The 15,771-nt window shown below is 36.9% G+C and overlaps 3 protein-coding genes and 1 long non-coding RNA gene across 6 annotated transcripts; 1 reads left to right on the top strand and 3 right to left on the bottom strand.

Annotated features, from left to right (window-relative positions):
* Positions 1-1,649: 1,649 nt before the first annotated feature.
* Positions 1,650-4,035, bottom strand: LOC147569919 (uncharacterized). Of its 2 annotated transcripts, XR_015231360.1 has the most exons (3): positions 3,439-4,035; positions 3,031-3,176; positions 1,650-2,605 (listed from the first exon to the last, which is right to left on the bottom strand). It is a non-coding gene; the product is annotated as an uncharacterized LOC147569919 (long non-coding RNA). The 2 variants fall into 2 exon arrangements; XR_015231361.1 differs by lacking the exon at positions 3,031-3,176.
* A 3,641-nt stretch (positions 4,036-7,676) lies between these two features.
* Positions 7,677-11,586, bottom strand: LOC147569918 (uncharacterized). Of its 2 annotated transcripts, none has more exons than XM_086656486.1 (6): positions 11,250-11,586; positions 10,895-11,103; positions 10,270-10,377; positions 8,439-10,174; positions 8,270-8,330; positions 7,677-7,969 (listed from the first exon to the last, which is right to left on the bottom strand). In XM_086656486.1, the coding sequence occupies exons 1-6, from the start codon at positions 11,359-11,361 to the stop codon at positions 7,817-7,819; spliced, it is 2,379 nt and encodes a 792-aa protein (XP_086512612.1). In that variant the 5' UTR covers positions 11,362-11,586; the 3' UTR covers positions 7,677-7,816. The 2 variants fall into 2 exon arrangements, with proteins under 2 accessions (XP_086512612.1, XP_086512613.1); XM_086656487.1 differs by having other exon boundaries at positions 10,270-10,374; positions 11,250-11,560.
* A 779-nt stretch (positions 11,587-12,365) lies between these two features.
* On the top strand, positions 12,366-13,376 carry LOC147569917 (uncharacterized). The gene is made up of 2 exons (XM_086663583.1): positions 12,366-12,831; positions 12,949-13,376. Exons 1-2 carry the CDS (start codon positions 12,366-12,368, stop codon positions 13,374-13,376), a joined length of 894 nt encoding a protein of 297 aa, XP_086519709.1.
* A 414-nt stretch (positions 13,377-13,790) lies between these two features.
* On the bottom strand, positions 13,791-15,607 carry LOC147569916 (UDP-Glycosyltransferase superfamily protein). The gene has a single exon (XM_086656421.1). It carries the CDS (start codon positions 15,517-15,519, stop codon positions 14,023-14,025), a length of 1,497 nt encoding a protein of 498 aa, XP_086512547.1. The 5' UTR covers positions 15,520-15,607; the 3' UTR covers positions 13,791-14,022.
* Between the last annotated feature and the right edge of the window lie 164 nt (positions 15,608-15,771).

Below are 15,771 nucleotides of genomic sequence, written 5' to 3'. Positions count from 1 at the left end.
TTAAAAATGTTTAATCGCTAAATACAACTTTCTAAAACTCCCACTTTACAATTTTAAAAAGTAAATGAATTCAAAATCGCAAGATAAGCATTAAGATTTCTCATGGATTATGATCGGTTTCTATGCTTCTTCTCATGGATTACGATCGGTTTATTGTGGATTCTCGAGTTATTGATGAGATACTGAGATTTTGGAGGAGATAAAGACTAGAGAAGTAGAACGACGAAGACAAGATTAAGAAAAGTGATTTCTAGGGTTATTTATTTTTACTCTTGAAATCTAATGGTTGTAGCTAACTCTACAAATCTAAAGGCTTAAAATCAATCATATAGGCGGGCGGGTATAACGGGTAGGAGAAACGGACGGGTGTGGACGGGTTCGGTCGGGCGGACGATATAAGCGGGCGGACTCGGTCGGACCACCGGGTAAAACTTAAAAGACCTATGCCCGCGTCCGTCCGCTTAAGATCTTTCGGTCGGGCGGGTACGGACCGATTCGGACATCGGACGGTCACGGACACTTCGGACTCGGACGGTCGTGGGCGGGTTCCGGGTTTCCGGGCCAAAATCCCACCCCTAGTCCAACGTAATGAGTGTGATTAACAAAAATGTTTAAAGTACACCCTCATAATTTGTCTACCATGTGTAACTAGTTAATTGGACAGAGTATAACTAGAGTATTTGTATTTTCACACCCTTTGAAGGGGTATGTAACGACAAAATTATCCCTTGTCCTATTCATAGTGGTCTAGAAAAAACCCAGACCGACGAGATCTAGGAAACCCAGACCTGGGAAGGTCTGAATTTTCCCCAGACCTTCGAAATCTAGACCGACGACCGGCGAAAGGCTCTTCCCTTCGCCGCTCAGAATAAGGAGAGAGTGAGAAGAGATAGAGAGAGAGAGAAAAAAAGAGTGGAAGAGAGAGAAAAGTAGAGGAGGAGAAGAGAAGAAGAGAAAGAAAGATTTTTTTTAAGTATGAAGTTCGCCGGTAGGCCGCGGGAAATTCTGGTCGGCTAGCGACTTTATCGAAAAGATGATGAAGTGGGGAGAGGGATGACGTGTCAGAGAGAGGTGATGAGATAGAGGAGAGAGAGTTAACAGACATCTACGGTAACGAAAAAATGGAGTCATCTGGGTATTTTTGACAAAGTAGAGGCTACGCGGGAAGCTGGTCATAAAGTAGGGGTCATTTGGGAAGTAACCCTTAAAACAAATGTCTTCATAGATGAAGGCCTTTTTACCCAACCATTTCATTTTTTCTTTTTGCAAGATCCATTTCAGTCAGATGAAGGCCTTTTTACCCAACCATTTCATTTTTTCTTTTTGCAAGATCCATTTCAGCCATTGTCAATTGATTGTAAGTTGGACATAGGCAATCTTATATATGTACATATAACAAAATTACACAATTTACTTCGACAGAGTATTGTTTCTTGTTCCATAGGCAAGCATGAAGCAACAGTGGCTACTATAACTGTACTGGTTCGATAGACAAAGTCCCTTAGACCAGTGCTAAGAGTTGCAAGCCCAAGTTCTTCATCCTCTAAACTACACGAAGTCACAAAAGTAAAAGTATAGGTCTTTTTTTTCTTTCACAGGTACTTTCTACATAAATAGTTGTCTAAATTTTGAGTTTTTTGGTCTACAAATTGAAAAACGCAAAATTTGATAAAATGGTCGAAAAATTACAATCTACAAATTGTAAATTATATTGCACAAATTGCGAAACATAATCCACTGCAATCAGCACAAATTGCAAAAATCTGATTGCAAAAATTCATGCAATAACCGAGAACATAGAGATGAATCATCATTCCTCAGAGAGAAAAAGTCGACGAGAAGAAATCAAGTTGACGTATATTGACACAAGAAATTGCATAATTGGTTATCAGTTATCACAGTACAAAGAAATTGCATAATTGGTTGGTCAAGACAGATCCTTCATGAGTCAAGTGCTCTCTTGTGCTGCCGATTCTGTAGCTCAATACTCCGCCCTGGTTTAATAATAAAGATGTTGGCTGCCTTTTGCTACACCATGAAATTGCTCCCGGTCCAATCATTTGAAAAAACATACATAGTAGGTGAGCATCGAGTATCAGGATTACAGACATAATCAGCATTGTCGAAACCATATAACTACAAATGCTTCCCAGTGGATAGGATGTTTATCAGCTCAAATCACCCTCTCGCTATGTCACATTTGGTCTTTGTTATATCTATATATAACTCCGAACTAGTGTTTTGAGATATAATAATAACTTCGAATACATTGAACAACTCCTATTCGGTTTGTTAATCAAAGCTAATAGATAGATCCCCTCAAAGCTGGTGATTCAGATATACTGAGTGCCTACTACCGAGTTTGTGACGTGTAAGCCGCCTTTGGAACGGATTTCTGTTTGCATTTAGAGAAACTGTACTGGGAGAACATCGAAAAAGGGGGTTTACATAAATAACTAAAATGGAATAAAGAGTGACAACACAACCACAACAAAAGGTCCTGCTAGAAAATGAAAGGAAGTAGGGAATTTACAGATATTTGTTCCTCATGAGCATCAATGGAAGTGGGGAATCAAAACAAAGTCGTCTCTCTTTAAATCATTTCCTAAAAAATAACACAAGAGATAACGCGACAACAATAAGGGGAACTATATTGAAGGATTAGCTTCATGTTTGGAAAAAAAAAACTATCAATCTGAAAGAGCTCAAATAAGATTCTCGAAACCAGATAAACTACTAATACAAAGTAATTACCGTTATACAACAAATTCTATTTCTATGCACACTGATTTTTCCTACTGTTTTTTTAACCAAAAATGATTGAATGCCCAAAAAAGGGGCAAAATCTGGCCGGAATCGGACGTGAGGACCAGATTACGCCCACTGTTTCTGTATCATTGTTGAGCGAAATCTAGCTGAAAATGACAGATTTCGCCCAAATCTTTCAGGCATTCTATTCATCGGTTGTTTAAATCTGCCAAGAATAAATATTATACAAATTGAATCTATTGTGAATTTGGCAAATCTCACCTCTTAGAGCTCTAATAAATACCACTTTGGATCAACATAATGTTATACTAAGCATTGATCATCAAGTAGGTAAAATATTTGAGATCATTATAATCAAATCTGATTCTTTTGCCCAAGCGAAGTTAAATCTGATGATAAATCATGATCTGTGTTCAAATGATTAGAGAAAATATTGAAACTTTAATTCACAATAAACAGTATAAAAAGATAGGGAAAAGATGTGAACTTTAATTAAGAATCATAAATCATTAAATCTTATAATTAAATGACGAATAAATACATAATAGATCCATAAATATACCAACTTCAATTGAGAGAAAGATCTATAAATTATGAACATAAACAAAAAAACACTAGATCCAAATCATTAAACAAAACAGCAAACCAAAATCCAGGTAAAGATCTGACCTTTAATAGGTAGAAATCCACTGAAAAAGTTGAATAATCTTCATTTCATTGCCGTATCCGGTTCAGTTGATGCAAGGCGGGACTCGATTCGCATGCTCACGAATCAATCAATCTAAAAGATCAGAAAAAAGAAAAGAGAGACGCTGCGAATAGTTCCCGACCTGCACCAAGCGAACTAGAAACAGCAATAACAACTGAAAATCTTCTATCAATCTACTAAGATGAGAAATCTCGATTTGATGGATACAAAAGTATCAATTTTAGAGAGAGAAAGAGAGTGAGAGGCGGGTTTCAAAGTGATACTTATAGGAAGGCAATATGATGAAACCCTATTTTTTCTTTTGCTTTCCCTAAAATTAGTAGAGAGAGACAGTTTCGGCAGCCTTCATTTACTGATTTATATGGTATTGCCGACTTTCTTATCAACCGTTCGATTTCATAGATTTCCGTACTTTCTTTTGATACCAAAGATTTTTTTTGTTAAATCTTACGACCAAGTACAATGAATGACCAAAAGTCTATTTCCCACTTGACATCACAAGCCAGGTCAAACAAATGTTCACACGAGGCGGTGCACTTTTATTTTATTTTTAAGGGATTTTTACTTCAGCCGTGATGCTATGTTCGACACATATCCCGATCTAGAGAGAAGAATTTTTAATTCTTTTCTCTAAATCTGTGCTCGACACATCAGTCGGTCGGGATTCAACGTGGAGATGTGCCGGACATAATGTCATTTTTTTCTGTACATTACTTCCTCAACACTAATTGTTAATTGAGTTTATCTATGTCCATCACCCTTTGGGTAACAGGTGGACATTTTTCTTAAGTCTATGAGGTCGTGGGATTGAGTCTTAGTGGAAGCAGTTTGCCATCAAGATTTGTCACATGTAAACGACTAACGTAGATCGTAGTCGATTTCTCAAAAAAAATTTGAATTTATCTCCCTAGATAAATAGTAATTGAGTTTGTCCCCTTAAAATTATTATCTTCGGTAAAATAAGTGGACCATATTTGACAATAGGAAATGAAAGCATAAACTGAATAATGTAATGATTTTTTTTTGGGTTATTTCCCATATGGCCCCCTACTTTGTGACCAGCTTCCCGCCTGGCCCCCCACTTTACGAAAAATACCCATATGGCCCCCTTCCGTTATAACACCGTCACTCTCTCTCCTCCATCTCTTTTTCTCTCTCTTCCATGTTACGCCACATCATCTGTTACGCCATCTCATCACCTTCTCCGGCAAAGGTCGCCGGCCGGCCAAATTTCCGGCCGGCGACCTTCAAACTAAATTTTTTTTTTTCTCTCTCCTCTCTCTCTCTCTAAAATTTTTTATTTTTTTTTCTTTCCCCTCTCTCTCTCTAGATCTAGAGAGAGAGAGGATTGATCCGTTCAAGGTCTGAACAGACCTTGAACGGATCTGTTCAAGGTCGTTCAGACCTTGAACGGATATGTTCAAGATCTGAACGACCTTGAACGGACCTGTTCAAGGTCTGTTCAGACCTTGAACAGCTCGTTCAAGGTCTGTTCGGACCTCGAACGAGCTGTTCAAGGTCGTTCAGACCTTGAACGGATCAATCCTCTCTCTCTCTAGATCTAGAGAGAGAGAGGGGAAAGAAAAAAAAAAAAAAAATTTAGAGAGAGAGAGAGGAGAGAGAAAAAAAAACTTTTTTTTTTTTAGTTTGAAGGTCGCCGGCCGGAAATTTGGCCGGCCGGCGACCTTTGCCGGAGAAGGTGATGAGGTGGCGTAACAGATGATGTGGCGTGACATGGCAGAGAGAGAAAAAGAGATGGAGGAGAGAGAGTGACGGTGTTATAACGGAAGGGGGCCATATGGGTATTTTTCGTAAAGTGGGGGGCCAGGCGGGAAGCTGGTCACAAAGTAGGGGGCCATTAGGGAAATAACCCTTTTTTTTTTTTTTTTGCAAATTACATTACTAATCTAATGAAGTATTACAACCACTAAAATCGCATCATCTGATTATTGTTCTTAGTAACTGTACTCTATTTTCACACGCTAAATATTGTATTAATGTTTTTTAATAAAAAATAGTAAATCTAAGAGAATGAACACAATCACTAATTAATGGAGGGAGTAACCTCCATTAGTAATTAGTATTGAGGGGATAAATACGAAATACATATTTTCTTTACAAAATGTATGATCCAATGAGTAAACTAATTGGCTTGAATAATCATTAAGATGTAATATTCTCGTAAATGTATGTAGCATGTCACTCGGAAAGACCTTCGTATATTATAAAGACTATATAAACTAGCATAAGATTATATATCTTGAGTATCGATTACGTGACTTTTGAATTGTTAAATGGACGCATTGTTGTTTGAGCAAATCTCCAAATACAGAAAGTGTAAGTTCGTTAAACGATGGCATACCCTCTCGTCAATTCACATTGAATCTATGTTGGCCATTGAAGATCGAATTGTAAATCCACCGACTAATAGAAAACCTTTAATGTGTGTCAATGAATGACCAGATGATGTGTGTCAAGTAGTAAAATGTAAATGTGGTTTCACAGACTTTCTGAAATCAAAAGAAAAAAAAAATGTAAATGTGGTTTGGTGACGGATGGTTAATGTGTGGAAATGGTGGCAGCTATGTGGGCATGTGGTGTGGAATGTGAAATGTGTGGGTTGAGAATTTTGTGGACCATTTGAGAGAGTCTAAAATTAAATGCTCTGATCCGCCCTTAAAATTGACATCCACCCACCCCACAGGCCACAGCTATATTCTTTTCCTCTATTTGGCTGCCTTAAGGACCAACTTGCCCTTCTTCCCTTTTGCCCTTGAGCAATAAAATTCTTTTGCATGAAAGTCATTAACCAAAAAATATTTGTCCACAATTTGTATCCAAAACTTTAAGATTGTAGATTTGGGTGGCTTTGTAAGTATTATTGGTTGCTATTTTGTAAAAGTAATACCTTAAAAAATTATATGTCAACAAATAAAATTCTAGAACTCCAAAAAGGAATACTTCACAAACCTCCATCAATTCAATGTGAAAAGGGGTTAAGCATATCCTTCTTTTTTTGTGTTGGCCTTGCAAGAGTAGGCATATCCTACACAGCCGGTTATAGGTTGGAGAAGAAAAGGAAGAAAAATGTAAAGAAGAAAAGAAAAATGTAAAGAAAAGAAAACCGGTAACTTGGGCATTAAGTTTTCGTAGATTTATGGTGTTTGATAACTAATTTGAAAATAATAAAAGATATATAATAAAAGAGAAAAATATCAATTTGGATGTCCCACAAATAAAACTTTAAAAAATAAAGTTGCGCGGCCACTTTTCTATTTGCAACCGACCACAAGGAAAAAATTGTTTTTTATCACACATAAATAATAATGTAATCTCAATTAAACGATTGCGGATCTACATAAGTTCAAGGGAGCTATAAGCCCCATCACCTCCCTCCCACAAGATGTAACATCTGAACAAATATTTTAACTTTCAACAAAAAAAAAAAAGAAACAAACATTTTAGTCAAATAGACTAGACAACCAAAAGAAAGAATATAACTTACTTTTTGTTGCAGTTTTATGAAAAGAAGAATTCAGCCCAAAAAATCGTGCCTACGTCTAAATAGAATTAAAAAAAAACGTGCATACGTCTCCGGAGAGTTATCTCTGAAATCCACCATTGCAACCAAGAGGTTAGCGGGACAATGTTTGACTGCTTTTGAGTCTCGCAGTCTAAATTTTTTCTTGCCCACTTTCGCTTACATTTTCTCCTTTGTAATCCCCCACTTCATTTTATTAGAGTGGAGTGTTTATTAATCTTTTTGTTTCGTTTTCCTTTCCTCAATTTTCCTGCCCCCTACTAATCTTTGGGTGAGGTTTATTTGATAGAAAAAGGTCAAAATGATATTATAGATTAAGAAATCTGCAGGAATTGGAATTAGTTCAGGTCATTGTGTAGGTCATTTAGGGGCATTGTCAGGAATCATTATTCAAGTACAGAAGGAGATAACAGCGTGGTGCCATATCTACTCTAAGCTAGATTTGAAATCTGATTTGAGATTTGAATGTTCTATGAGTCAAAATGCAGAATGTTTGTTCTTGTTTGACATGTTTGAATGATCGATCCGAGCTGATTGGGGTCATTTACGTTAGACATAAAGTCTGAAGTGAGAGCCTGAAATGAATATTGTATCCTTTAAGACCTTAACGAAGTCAGATGCAAAGAAAACAGACTCAACCGAGTCGTATTCCAAAAATGAGAAAACAAGAAACACTACCTTAGTTATATATATGAAGTTATACTATAGCAAATTAGCAATAAGCACTTTCTTACTAATAAAAGTTACAAGCTAATTCTTCTTTACAAGATCACCTGAACTTTTCAGCCTTTTCACAATCAATTTTCTTCTTCTTTCAATGAAATGTTCCTCCATTTGTCTTTCAGGTCAATTGGGGTACGACTTTTCTTAAAAACATGAGATCCAAATTCCAATATCCTCTTCCATGGAATATTTCTATCATTCTTACTTGTAAATGTGCATACACCTTCCTGTAACAAATGAAAAATACTCCAGCAACTAAGAAACGACAGAAAATTGGTGAGGTGAAATAGTAGTACTTACAATCTTAAACTATGGTTCCAACTCTAGCGCTGTTTGATACTAGTTGTATGTTCACCCCCATCTTCATAACTTCCCTACTTTATACTTGTGAAGGAAAGAATATCAAAATAACTATCCCAAATACCACGTTCTCCGATCACATACAGTTTATGGCTCAGGGTTATGACCTAATACAACGACGATAGGGAAAGAGAAAAGGTTGCAAATGAAGTGTGGAAGTGACTGACCTTAAGAATTTCTTCCTCTTCAGCACTCCAGACAGTTTTCTTCCGCCTTGGAGAATTGGTGCTGCAAAACATAACAGAGTGAGTTTACAATTAACTTTTATTTGCATGGGTTGGGGCAACGAGAACATGATCATACAAAATTGCAGGTAGAATTACAAGTTGACTCAACTGTATAGTAGGAAGCGTTTCACGTTTCCTAAGACGAAGGGAAATCCCATCACCATTTCGGTTTTCAGGAACCTCATTCTCATTCATGTTTGCCTGACATGATGGTGTCTGGGGTCTATCACTAGTATACTGCCAATCTTCAATTTCTTTTTCTACATCATCATGTTTTTTATGGGCGTCCGCAGTCTTTACATTAGTACCGGGCGACTTTGCAGTTTTACGCTTTCGACGAGCATTTAAATGGTTCTTTTCCTCTAAAACAGATGGAGGGTCTTCGCTCAAATCTGTCCCGGTCCTTTTTTCCCCTAATAAAACATCTGAAGTCTTCTTGCAGCTCAGACTTGTTTCTTCTACTCTCTTGGGTAAATCATCACTATGGTGGGTGGTATGAGATTCTGCAAGCTCTTGACCTTCTACTTCTCTTTGATTTTGAACAATATCTTGTTCGTGAATGTCTTCTTCTCCTGCTTTGCCAATATTTCTGTCACTCACTGGTGATTTTGGCTTGTTACAGTCAAGAAGAACGTTGGGCACTTGCATGGGTTCATTATCATTTCTCTCTCTCTGGAGTCTATCATCATTCTCATTGGGAAAGTTAGCCTCTGGGGTATCTCTAACAGTTCTTGAATTAAGTAGGTCTTCTTTAGCTGCAATTTCAGATAGTTGTTGTCGTTGTGCATTCACCATAGACATAAACTCAGATAAATGACTTCTAGTTAATTTCACCTTCTTCTTAACCTGAACAACCTTTTTCTTGATTTCACGATACTCAGTAACCGCCTTAGCATATAAACAGGATGGGCAGTAGATATCACCGGAATCACTGATACTAATTGAAGATCCAATACAACTCTCGTGAAACGATAACATGCAAGTGCTGCCACAACACGTCAATAACTGACCATCTTTGTTACATTTTATACATAAATTTCCTTCTGTCCACTCTGACATATCTTGAGTGTCTCGGTTGAAGGTACTCTCAGAACTCAAGTTATTATGCTTTTTAGCAGCAATAACCGCCTCTACATCTGAATCGGATGAGGGAGCGTTATCAAGATTCCCATCATTGACATTCTTGTCTTCTTGGTAGTACCCATTTGAATGCCCTTGAGGTATTTCATTATTCCTAGATGGAATCTGTGACTCGTTGTTCTGGACTTCACCACCATTGGTGCCCTGACTCAGTCTCTTTAAACCATCGAACTCATTACCATCATTTCTATGAAGAATAAAATTACTAGATGGAATCTGTGACTCGTTGTTCTGGACTTCACCACCATTGGTGCCCTGATTCAGTCTCTTTAAGCCATCGAACTCATTACCATCATTTCTTTGAAGAATAAATTTACTAGATGGAATCTGTGACTCGTTGTTCTGGACTTCACCACCATTGATGCCCTGATTCAGTTTCTTTAAGCCATCGTACTCATTACCATCATCTCTTTGAAGAATAAATTTACTTCCATCATCTTCATCTTCATCATCATCATCACCATCATTCAGAGAATTTACATCTCCCGGCAGATCACTCACTTCCTTATCGCCACTTGATATCCTGCACCCGCAGAGTCTACAACTAGCACCTCTTCTGAGACACTGTACTTGCTCATTTCCTGAGCAACTCGCTTTCTTCTTACTACTGTCAGGAGGATTGTCTAAGCCTGATTTATCTAATCCACTTATTTTCATTAAATATGAGGCAGACGGATGAACACCTTCAAGAATTGCAGACTTCAGCTGATCATAAGCAAGCATTGAGTGGTAAGATAGAGCCTAAGTACAAGATACAGTTTACTACTTCCACCACGCAAATCGGAAAGTACTTCTCTTACCTGTTTTAAATCACATTTTGGAAAGTGGGCTCTTTTGTGGAGAACATATTGAGAAATATCATTCTTTAGTGACTCGGATATAGGCTTTCTCGCACTGGATGTTTCCTTCTGACAATTAAATTGTAAATTCTTCAGTAAATGCAACTCTCTACCACCAGAACTATAAAGAAGTAACAAAAGAATAACAACCAAAAAACACGGCACAAGCAAACGTAGTTGAATGAGTATGTGAAATGTTATGCAAATGTATTAAATCATCTTTGGAGCTAAGTAATACTCCGGATAGACTGGAGGCAGCCCTTGATTTCCAATGTTCGGCTCGACTGAGTTTTAGCATGATACTTTACCTAGTCCAGGTACGGAACAAGTGGTGAAGTTATATTACTTAGGCTGTGGTCGATTGCTGCTACTTCGGAACAAGACATTTATCTTTTCATTGGACAATGTCAATCAGAGCAGCCTTAGGTTCCAAAGTTTGTGAATTTGAATGAAAATTTGAACTTCGGAAAACTACTGCATATTTTAGCAAATAATTTGACATTCAAACATAAAAGTTTTCAAATTTACGACCTAAACATTAGATAAAAGAAAAGGAAACGATGAATGCACAAGAAATTATCATTACGTTGGGAAGAAGACGGTTGAGGAGGTCATGTGCTGGCTCTGATACATCGATTTCAATCCGTTCCGGCTGATCAATAGTTACGTTTTCGTTGTTGTTAGTGGGAAGTTCAGATTTTGTTATGAAATCCTCTAATTGATTCAGAGCAAGTCTTTCCCTAGCCTTGTGGGCAAATGATTCGTCTGTCAATTCCGAAGCCCTACTTATCAAATCTGCACACACAGATTTAACGAAACCCCTCAAACTTATTTCAAGTAACACTAAAAGAACACAACAGAACATGAGAGAGAGAGAGAGAGAGAGAGAGAGAGAGAGAGAGAGAGAGAGAAGATGAGAGAGAGAGAGAGGAAGGGAGTACCATTGAGGAGAGACGAATCAACAAGCTTGGAATCCGCTAGTGCTTCGATCACAGAAAACCATGGAAGATGGCGATTATTAGAAGAAGAAGAAGAATTTCTTCTTGCCTCCATGGAAATCAAAGAAATGGTTCGAGGGTTTCTGGAAGAGTGGAAGAGAAGCTTAGTATAAATTTGCCTCCTTTATCGCTTTTAAATATGTTACCTTCAAAATTTATGTTTCACCTCATCTAAGGAGGTCATAAGTTTTTTTTGAAACTAAAGGAGGTCATAAGTTCGAATCTGAACATCATGATTTACTTTTTCTTTTTTTTTTTTTGGTTGAACACATCATGATTTACTTATAAAAAATAAAAATAAATAATAAATAAAAATAAATAAAAAAAAAAATTTAAAATGTGCCCTATGTGTCGTTCGCTTGAAAAAATGGATGTTTTGGGAAACCGGAAAGCTATACACAATTTTATTGGATAAGAAAACTAAAAATTTATTTCAAACACACTTTTGTTCTCATATCGTAGCGGTCAGTCAACAATCTCTCTCATCTTCGTTTCATTCTCTGATCCGAGAGAGAGGTAGAAATATCAGACTTGAGAGAGAAATTAAATAAAGATAGCTGAGAGAGAGGGGAAAAAACGATGATTGTAGTAGTCAGAAGTGGTGGCTAGAATTGGTGGTCGGAAATCAGAAGAGGTGGAGACATGAGAACAAAAGTGTGTTTAAAATTTTATTGTTTCCACCCAAAAGTTTGTACCTAAATAATTTATTTGTTTTTTCTAGACTGTTTTTAAACTATTTAGCTATGAAAATTATTTTATTTCGTAGTTTTTGTACCAGAATAATTCTAGCTTTATGAATCATCTGGTATTTATTTTATATTGTTTTGAGTGCATAATTAGTCATTATAAGTTAGATTATCGTTCGAATAGTTGGAATTTTGGGATATAAATTTCAACTATTTTACAAAATTTTCCATTGAAGCAACGAGGAGAAATCTATACTTTAGCAAGTTTTTGAGGGAGGTTTTCACATAAGAAATCAGAAAAAGTGGAATGGTCTCCATAGTGGAGCTCCATGTCAGTATTTTGAGAAAATAATGGGGGTGATGGTGCATAAAAATGATTCATACGGTGAAAGGTAATTTCTCCACTAAATCTCTTTATAAAACAATCGAGACAGCGAATCCTTCATCTTCGCATAATACGGAACTGCCATGGAGTATCACTTGGAACCAGTTTTGGAAGAAACTAAATATAATGCCAAGAGTGAAGTTCTTCTTATGGAGACTCCTCCATAATGCATTACCTACTAAGAAGAGAGCACTAAGATTCAATCACGTAGTATCCAAGCTATGTCCATTATGTGATGAAAAAGACGAAGATATTGATCACTTGTTCCGAAAGTGTAGAATTGCTAGAGAAGTTTGGAGTAGTCGACCTTTGTTGATTCGGCTAGATGGTGTTGAAACTTTTCAGACTAGTTTGGTTAGTTGGCTGTTGGGAGATGAGGATGAGACTACTATACACTTGAGAGTTTATACGAGTTGGTTTTTGTGGAAAGCTCGTAATAAGAAAGTGTTTGAGGGTACGACTCCGTGCATAAATTCAATTGTCACTCAAGCTTTGAACCTGTTAAGAGAATATACACTTTGAGAGCCTAATCATGAAATCGAGGTGAGAGTTTCTGACCATGTGAAATTAGTGAAGTGGGTTCCCCCTCCTTTAGAATCAATGAAATTTAAATTTGATGCGGCGTTTAAGGAAGGGGTCGCAGCAATTGCAGTAGTTTGTAAAGACCATGAGGGAAACTTTGTTACAGCCTGCACAGAGATCATCACAGTTCCAAACGCATTAGTAGCGGAAGCAATGACGGCTAAACTAGCCATTGCTCGAGCGAAATCATTACATAGTTGGAATTGTGTTATCGAAGGAGATGCAATGGTTGTGATTGAAGCTTGTTCAAAATCAGATGAAGACCCTCCGTGGAGGATCAGGAATGTAGTATCGGAAATACAATCCGAAATTGCGATATTTGAAAACGTTCAATTTCAATATTGTCCGCGCAAGATTAATGAAGTTGCTCACTTATTAGCTAAGTTCACTCTTAATGAGAATGTAACTCAAATTTGAAAGGTTCCTAATACCCCTAGTTGTATTGTAAGTCCATTGGCGACGGATAAAGCCAATATTTTGATTTAATAAATTCTAGGCATATGCCTACTTTCATCAAAAAAAAAAAGTCGACAACTTGATTTCACTGGATGACATGTATATCATTTCTTGTTATGTATGTTTCAAAAGTGATAGTATATCAATCGTATATAACATAATGATGAACACACATATCATACTATTATGACTTGACGATCCTAAAAACAATTTTTTTGGAAATAACATCAGGAATACATTCGCAAGAGCAACTAAAAATTCGAACTTTTCAACAAAAATAAAAATAAAAATTCCAACACTCACCCCATTGCCTTAAAGAGGGGAGGCTATCATAGTACCAAATTTATTCCCTACAACAAGTAGATACACACAAGCTGACACAAATTTAAAATTTCTTATTAATCTCCTCTTCCTCCATAATCATTGTTCTCATTCATTTATAAAAAAATCTTACATGTATGAAACAAAAATCTATATTTCTTTGGTTAAAAAAACAACACAAACTAATCCCTAATATTAATGGAGTCTAGACTAGCTCCATATTCAAGAAAGGATTAATGTTAAAATATATAAAAATTATAAACCTTTTTGTAAATTTTTAAAAATTCTAGTCTGACCTCAAAGGGTATTGACAAAACGAGTTATTTTTCATACAAAGAAACATCCTTTCATAAGCCAATGCCATCTTTCTTGCAGTGAACATAAAACTTGCATATTTTTGGCAAGCTCTTCCTCTTCTAGCCAAATTCATTGATCCTTCTTTAACCACAATTTTCAATGCTTCTAATAAAGATTCAACATTTGGTGAAAACATAAACCCAAATTCATCATCAACAATTATACTTCCTTTAATACTTGGAAATCTTGATGCTAAAACTGGTTTACCACTCATCATAGCTTCCATTAAAGTAAGATCAAGTCCTTGAGGTCTCAAAGTTGGATTAACAAAAACATCAATTGAGTTATAAAAACCTCTTAATTGACTTGGTTTCATCGACCCTAAGACGATAACTTGACGACCCATTTCTCTATATCGGTTCTCCCACGGCCCTGACCCAGCAACGATTAAATATACGTCTCGATTCGACGTGAGTAACTTGGAAAATGCTTCATAAAGTATAGGATGACCTTTGTCTTTCACTAATCTACCTGCAACTCCAAGTACTAAACTTGCATTTTGAGGGATACCAAATTTAGACCTAAATTCTTTTCCTAACTTGATGTCATATACAAAATCTTCTTGGTCAACACCATTTAGAATCACATGAACTCTATTATTAGGTATCTGATAAACATCTCTTAACATCTCTCCACAACTATCACTAATAGCAACATGATGAGCATAGTTATGAAAAAACCTAATCTCATTTAACACTTTAGGAATCACTCCATATAAACTTTGATTGAATGAACTTGACATGGGTTCATTAGTTTTTCGAGTTAAATCTTGAAAAATACTTGATTGAAGACTCTCTAAAGCGATACCGTGCCAAGAAACGGCTAAGTTGGGAAGCTTACTTGCTAGCCAATGAGGAAGGGCGACACTCTCCGTGTGGACTACATCGAACGGTTCATGTTTGTTTTCAGCTTCAAATTGTTCCCATGCTAGATTATAATGCCATTCTCCTAGTTCACCACCATGAAAGTGAATTTGTGGGGAACTTTTAGGACTTCCATTGATTTGATCAATATCAGCTTTATTTGAGGGAGGAGAAGTATAGACATGGATTTTATGGCCACGGCGGGCTAGAGCTGTGTATAAGGTCTGGGCATGGCGCTCCATCCCGCCTGGGGTGGAGCCAATAGGCCATTTTCTAGAGAAAACGGCAATTTTTAGTGTTGTTAGAGGTGGGTTTTCGTCGGTGAATGGTAACCGGTTCCAAGAGAGTTGAGAATAACGAAGATCACCGGAGAATGGGTCGGTTCGAGTGGTGGAGGAGGAGGAGGTGATGCTGGTGGTGGGGCAGGTGGTGTTGGAAGGTGTATGAAGAAATAGAGAAAGAGCAAGAACTGTGAAGAGAACAATGAAGCAAAGGGTGGTTCTAACATTCATGATTTGGGAAGATGGATTTTGCTTCTTGGGTTTGTTATTGATGAAGGCCATAATTCAAGAAGTGATGTTTGGTGTGGTTATGAACCCCTCCTTCTCTCTGTCTCTCTCTTAAAAGTTTTCACACCAAAAGGCAATATGAACAAACGTTTAAGACTTTTCTCTCTACTTTTTTCTATGAAATTTGGTAAGCACTAAAACAAGTGGGTTGGGTCAGCACTACTTTTGTAAGTGCGTTTCTCACTCCTTCACAAAATTGGTTACTTTTCTAGAGAGGGAGAAGTTTTGTTTCAAAACTACTTCAAG

Source organism: Eschscholzia californica, unplaced genomic scaffold (assembly GCF_041429995.1).
Source record: "Eschscholzia californica isolate CP2 unplaced genomic scaffold, dmEscCali1.0.p SCAF_1, whole genome shotgun sequence".
NCBI classification, from domain to species: domain Eukaryota; kingdom Viridiplantae; phylum Streptophyta; class Magnoliopsida; order Ranunculales; family Papaveraceae; genus Eschscholzia; species Eschscholzia californica.
This window is presented reverse-complemented; position numbering and strand designations above follow the sequence as displayed.

Coding starts and splice junctions, on each gene's coding strand:
- LOC147569917 (XM_086663583.1), top strand. CDS start 12,366: ATGATTCATACGGTGAAAGGTAATTTCTCCACTAAATCTCTTTATAAA. Junction 12,832..12,948: donor TAATAAGAAAGTGTTTGAGG/GTACGACTCCGT, acceptor ATGTGAAATTAG/TGAAGTGGGTTCCCCCTCCT.
- LOC147569916 (XM_086656421.1), bottom strand. CDS start 15,519: ATGGCCTTCATCAATAACAAACCCAAGAAGCAAAATCCATCTTCCCAA.
- LOC147569918 (XM_086656486.1), bottom strand. CDS start 11,361: ATGGAGGCAAGAAGAAATTCTTCTTCTTCTTCTAATAATCGCCATCTT. Junction 11,104..11,249: donor TGATTCGTCTCTCCTCAATG/GTACTCCCTTCC, acceptor CTGTGTGTGCAG/ATTTGATAAGTAGGGCTTCG. Junction 10,378..10,894: donor TCAACCGTCTTCTTCCCAAC/GTAATGATAATT, acceptor TTTAATTGTCAG/AAGGAAACATCCAGTGCGAG.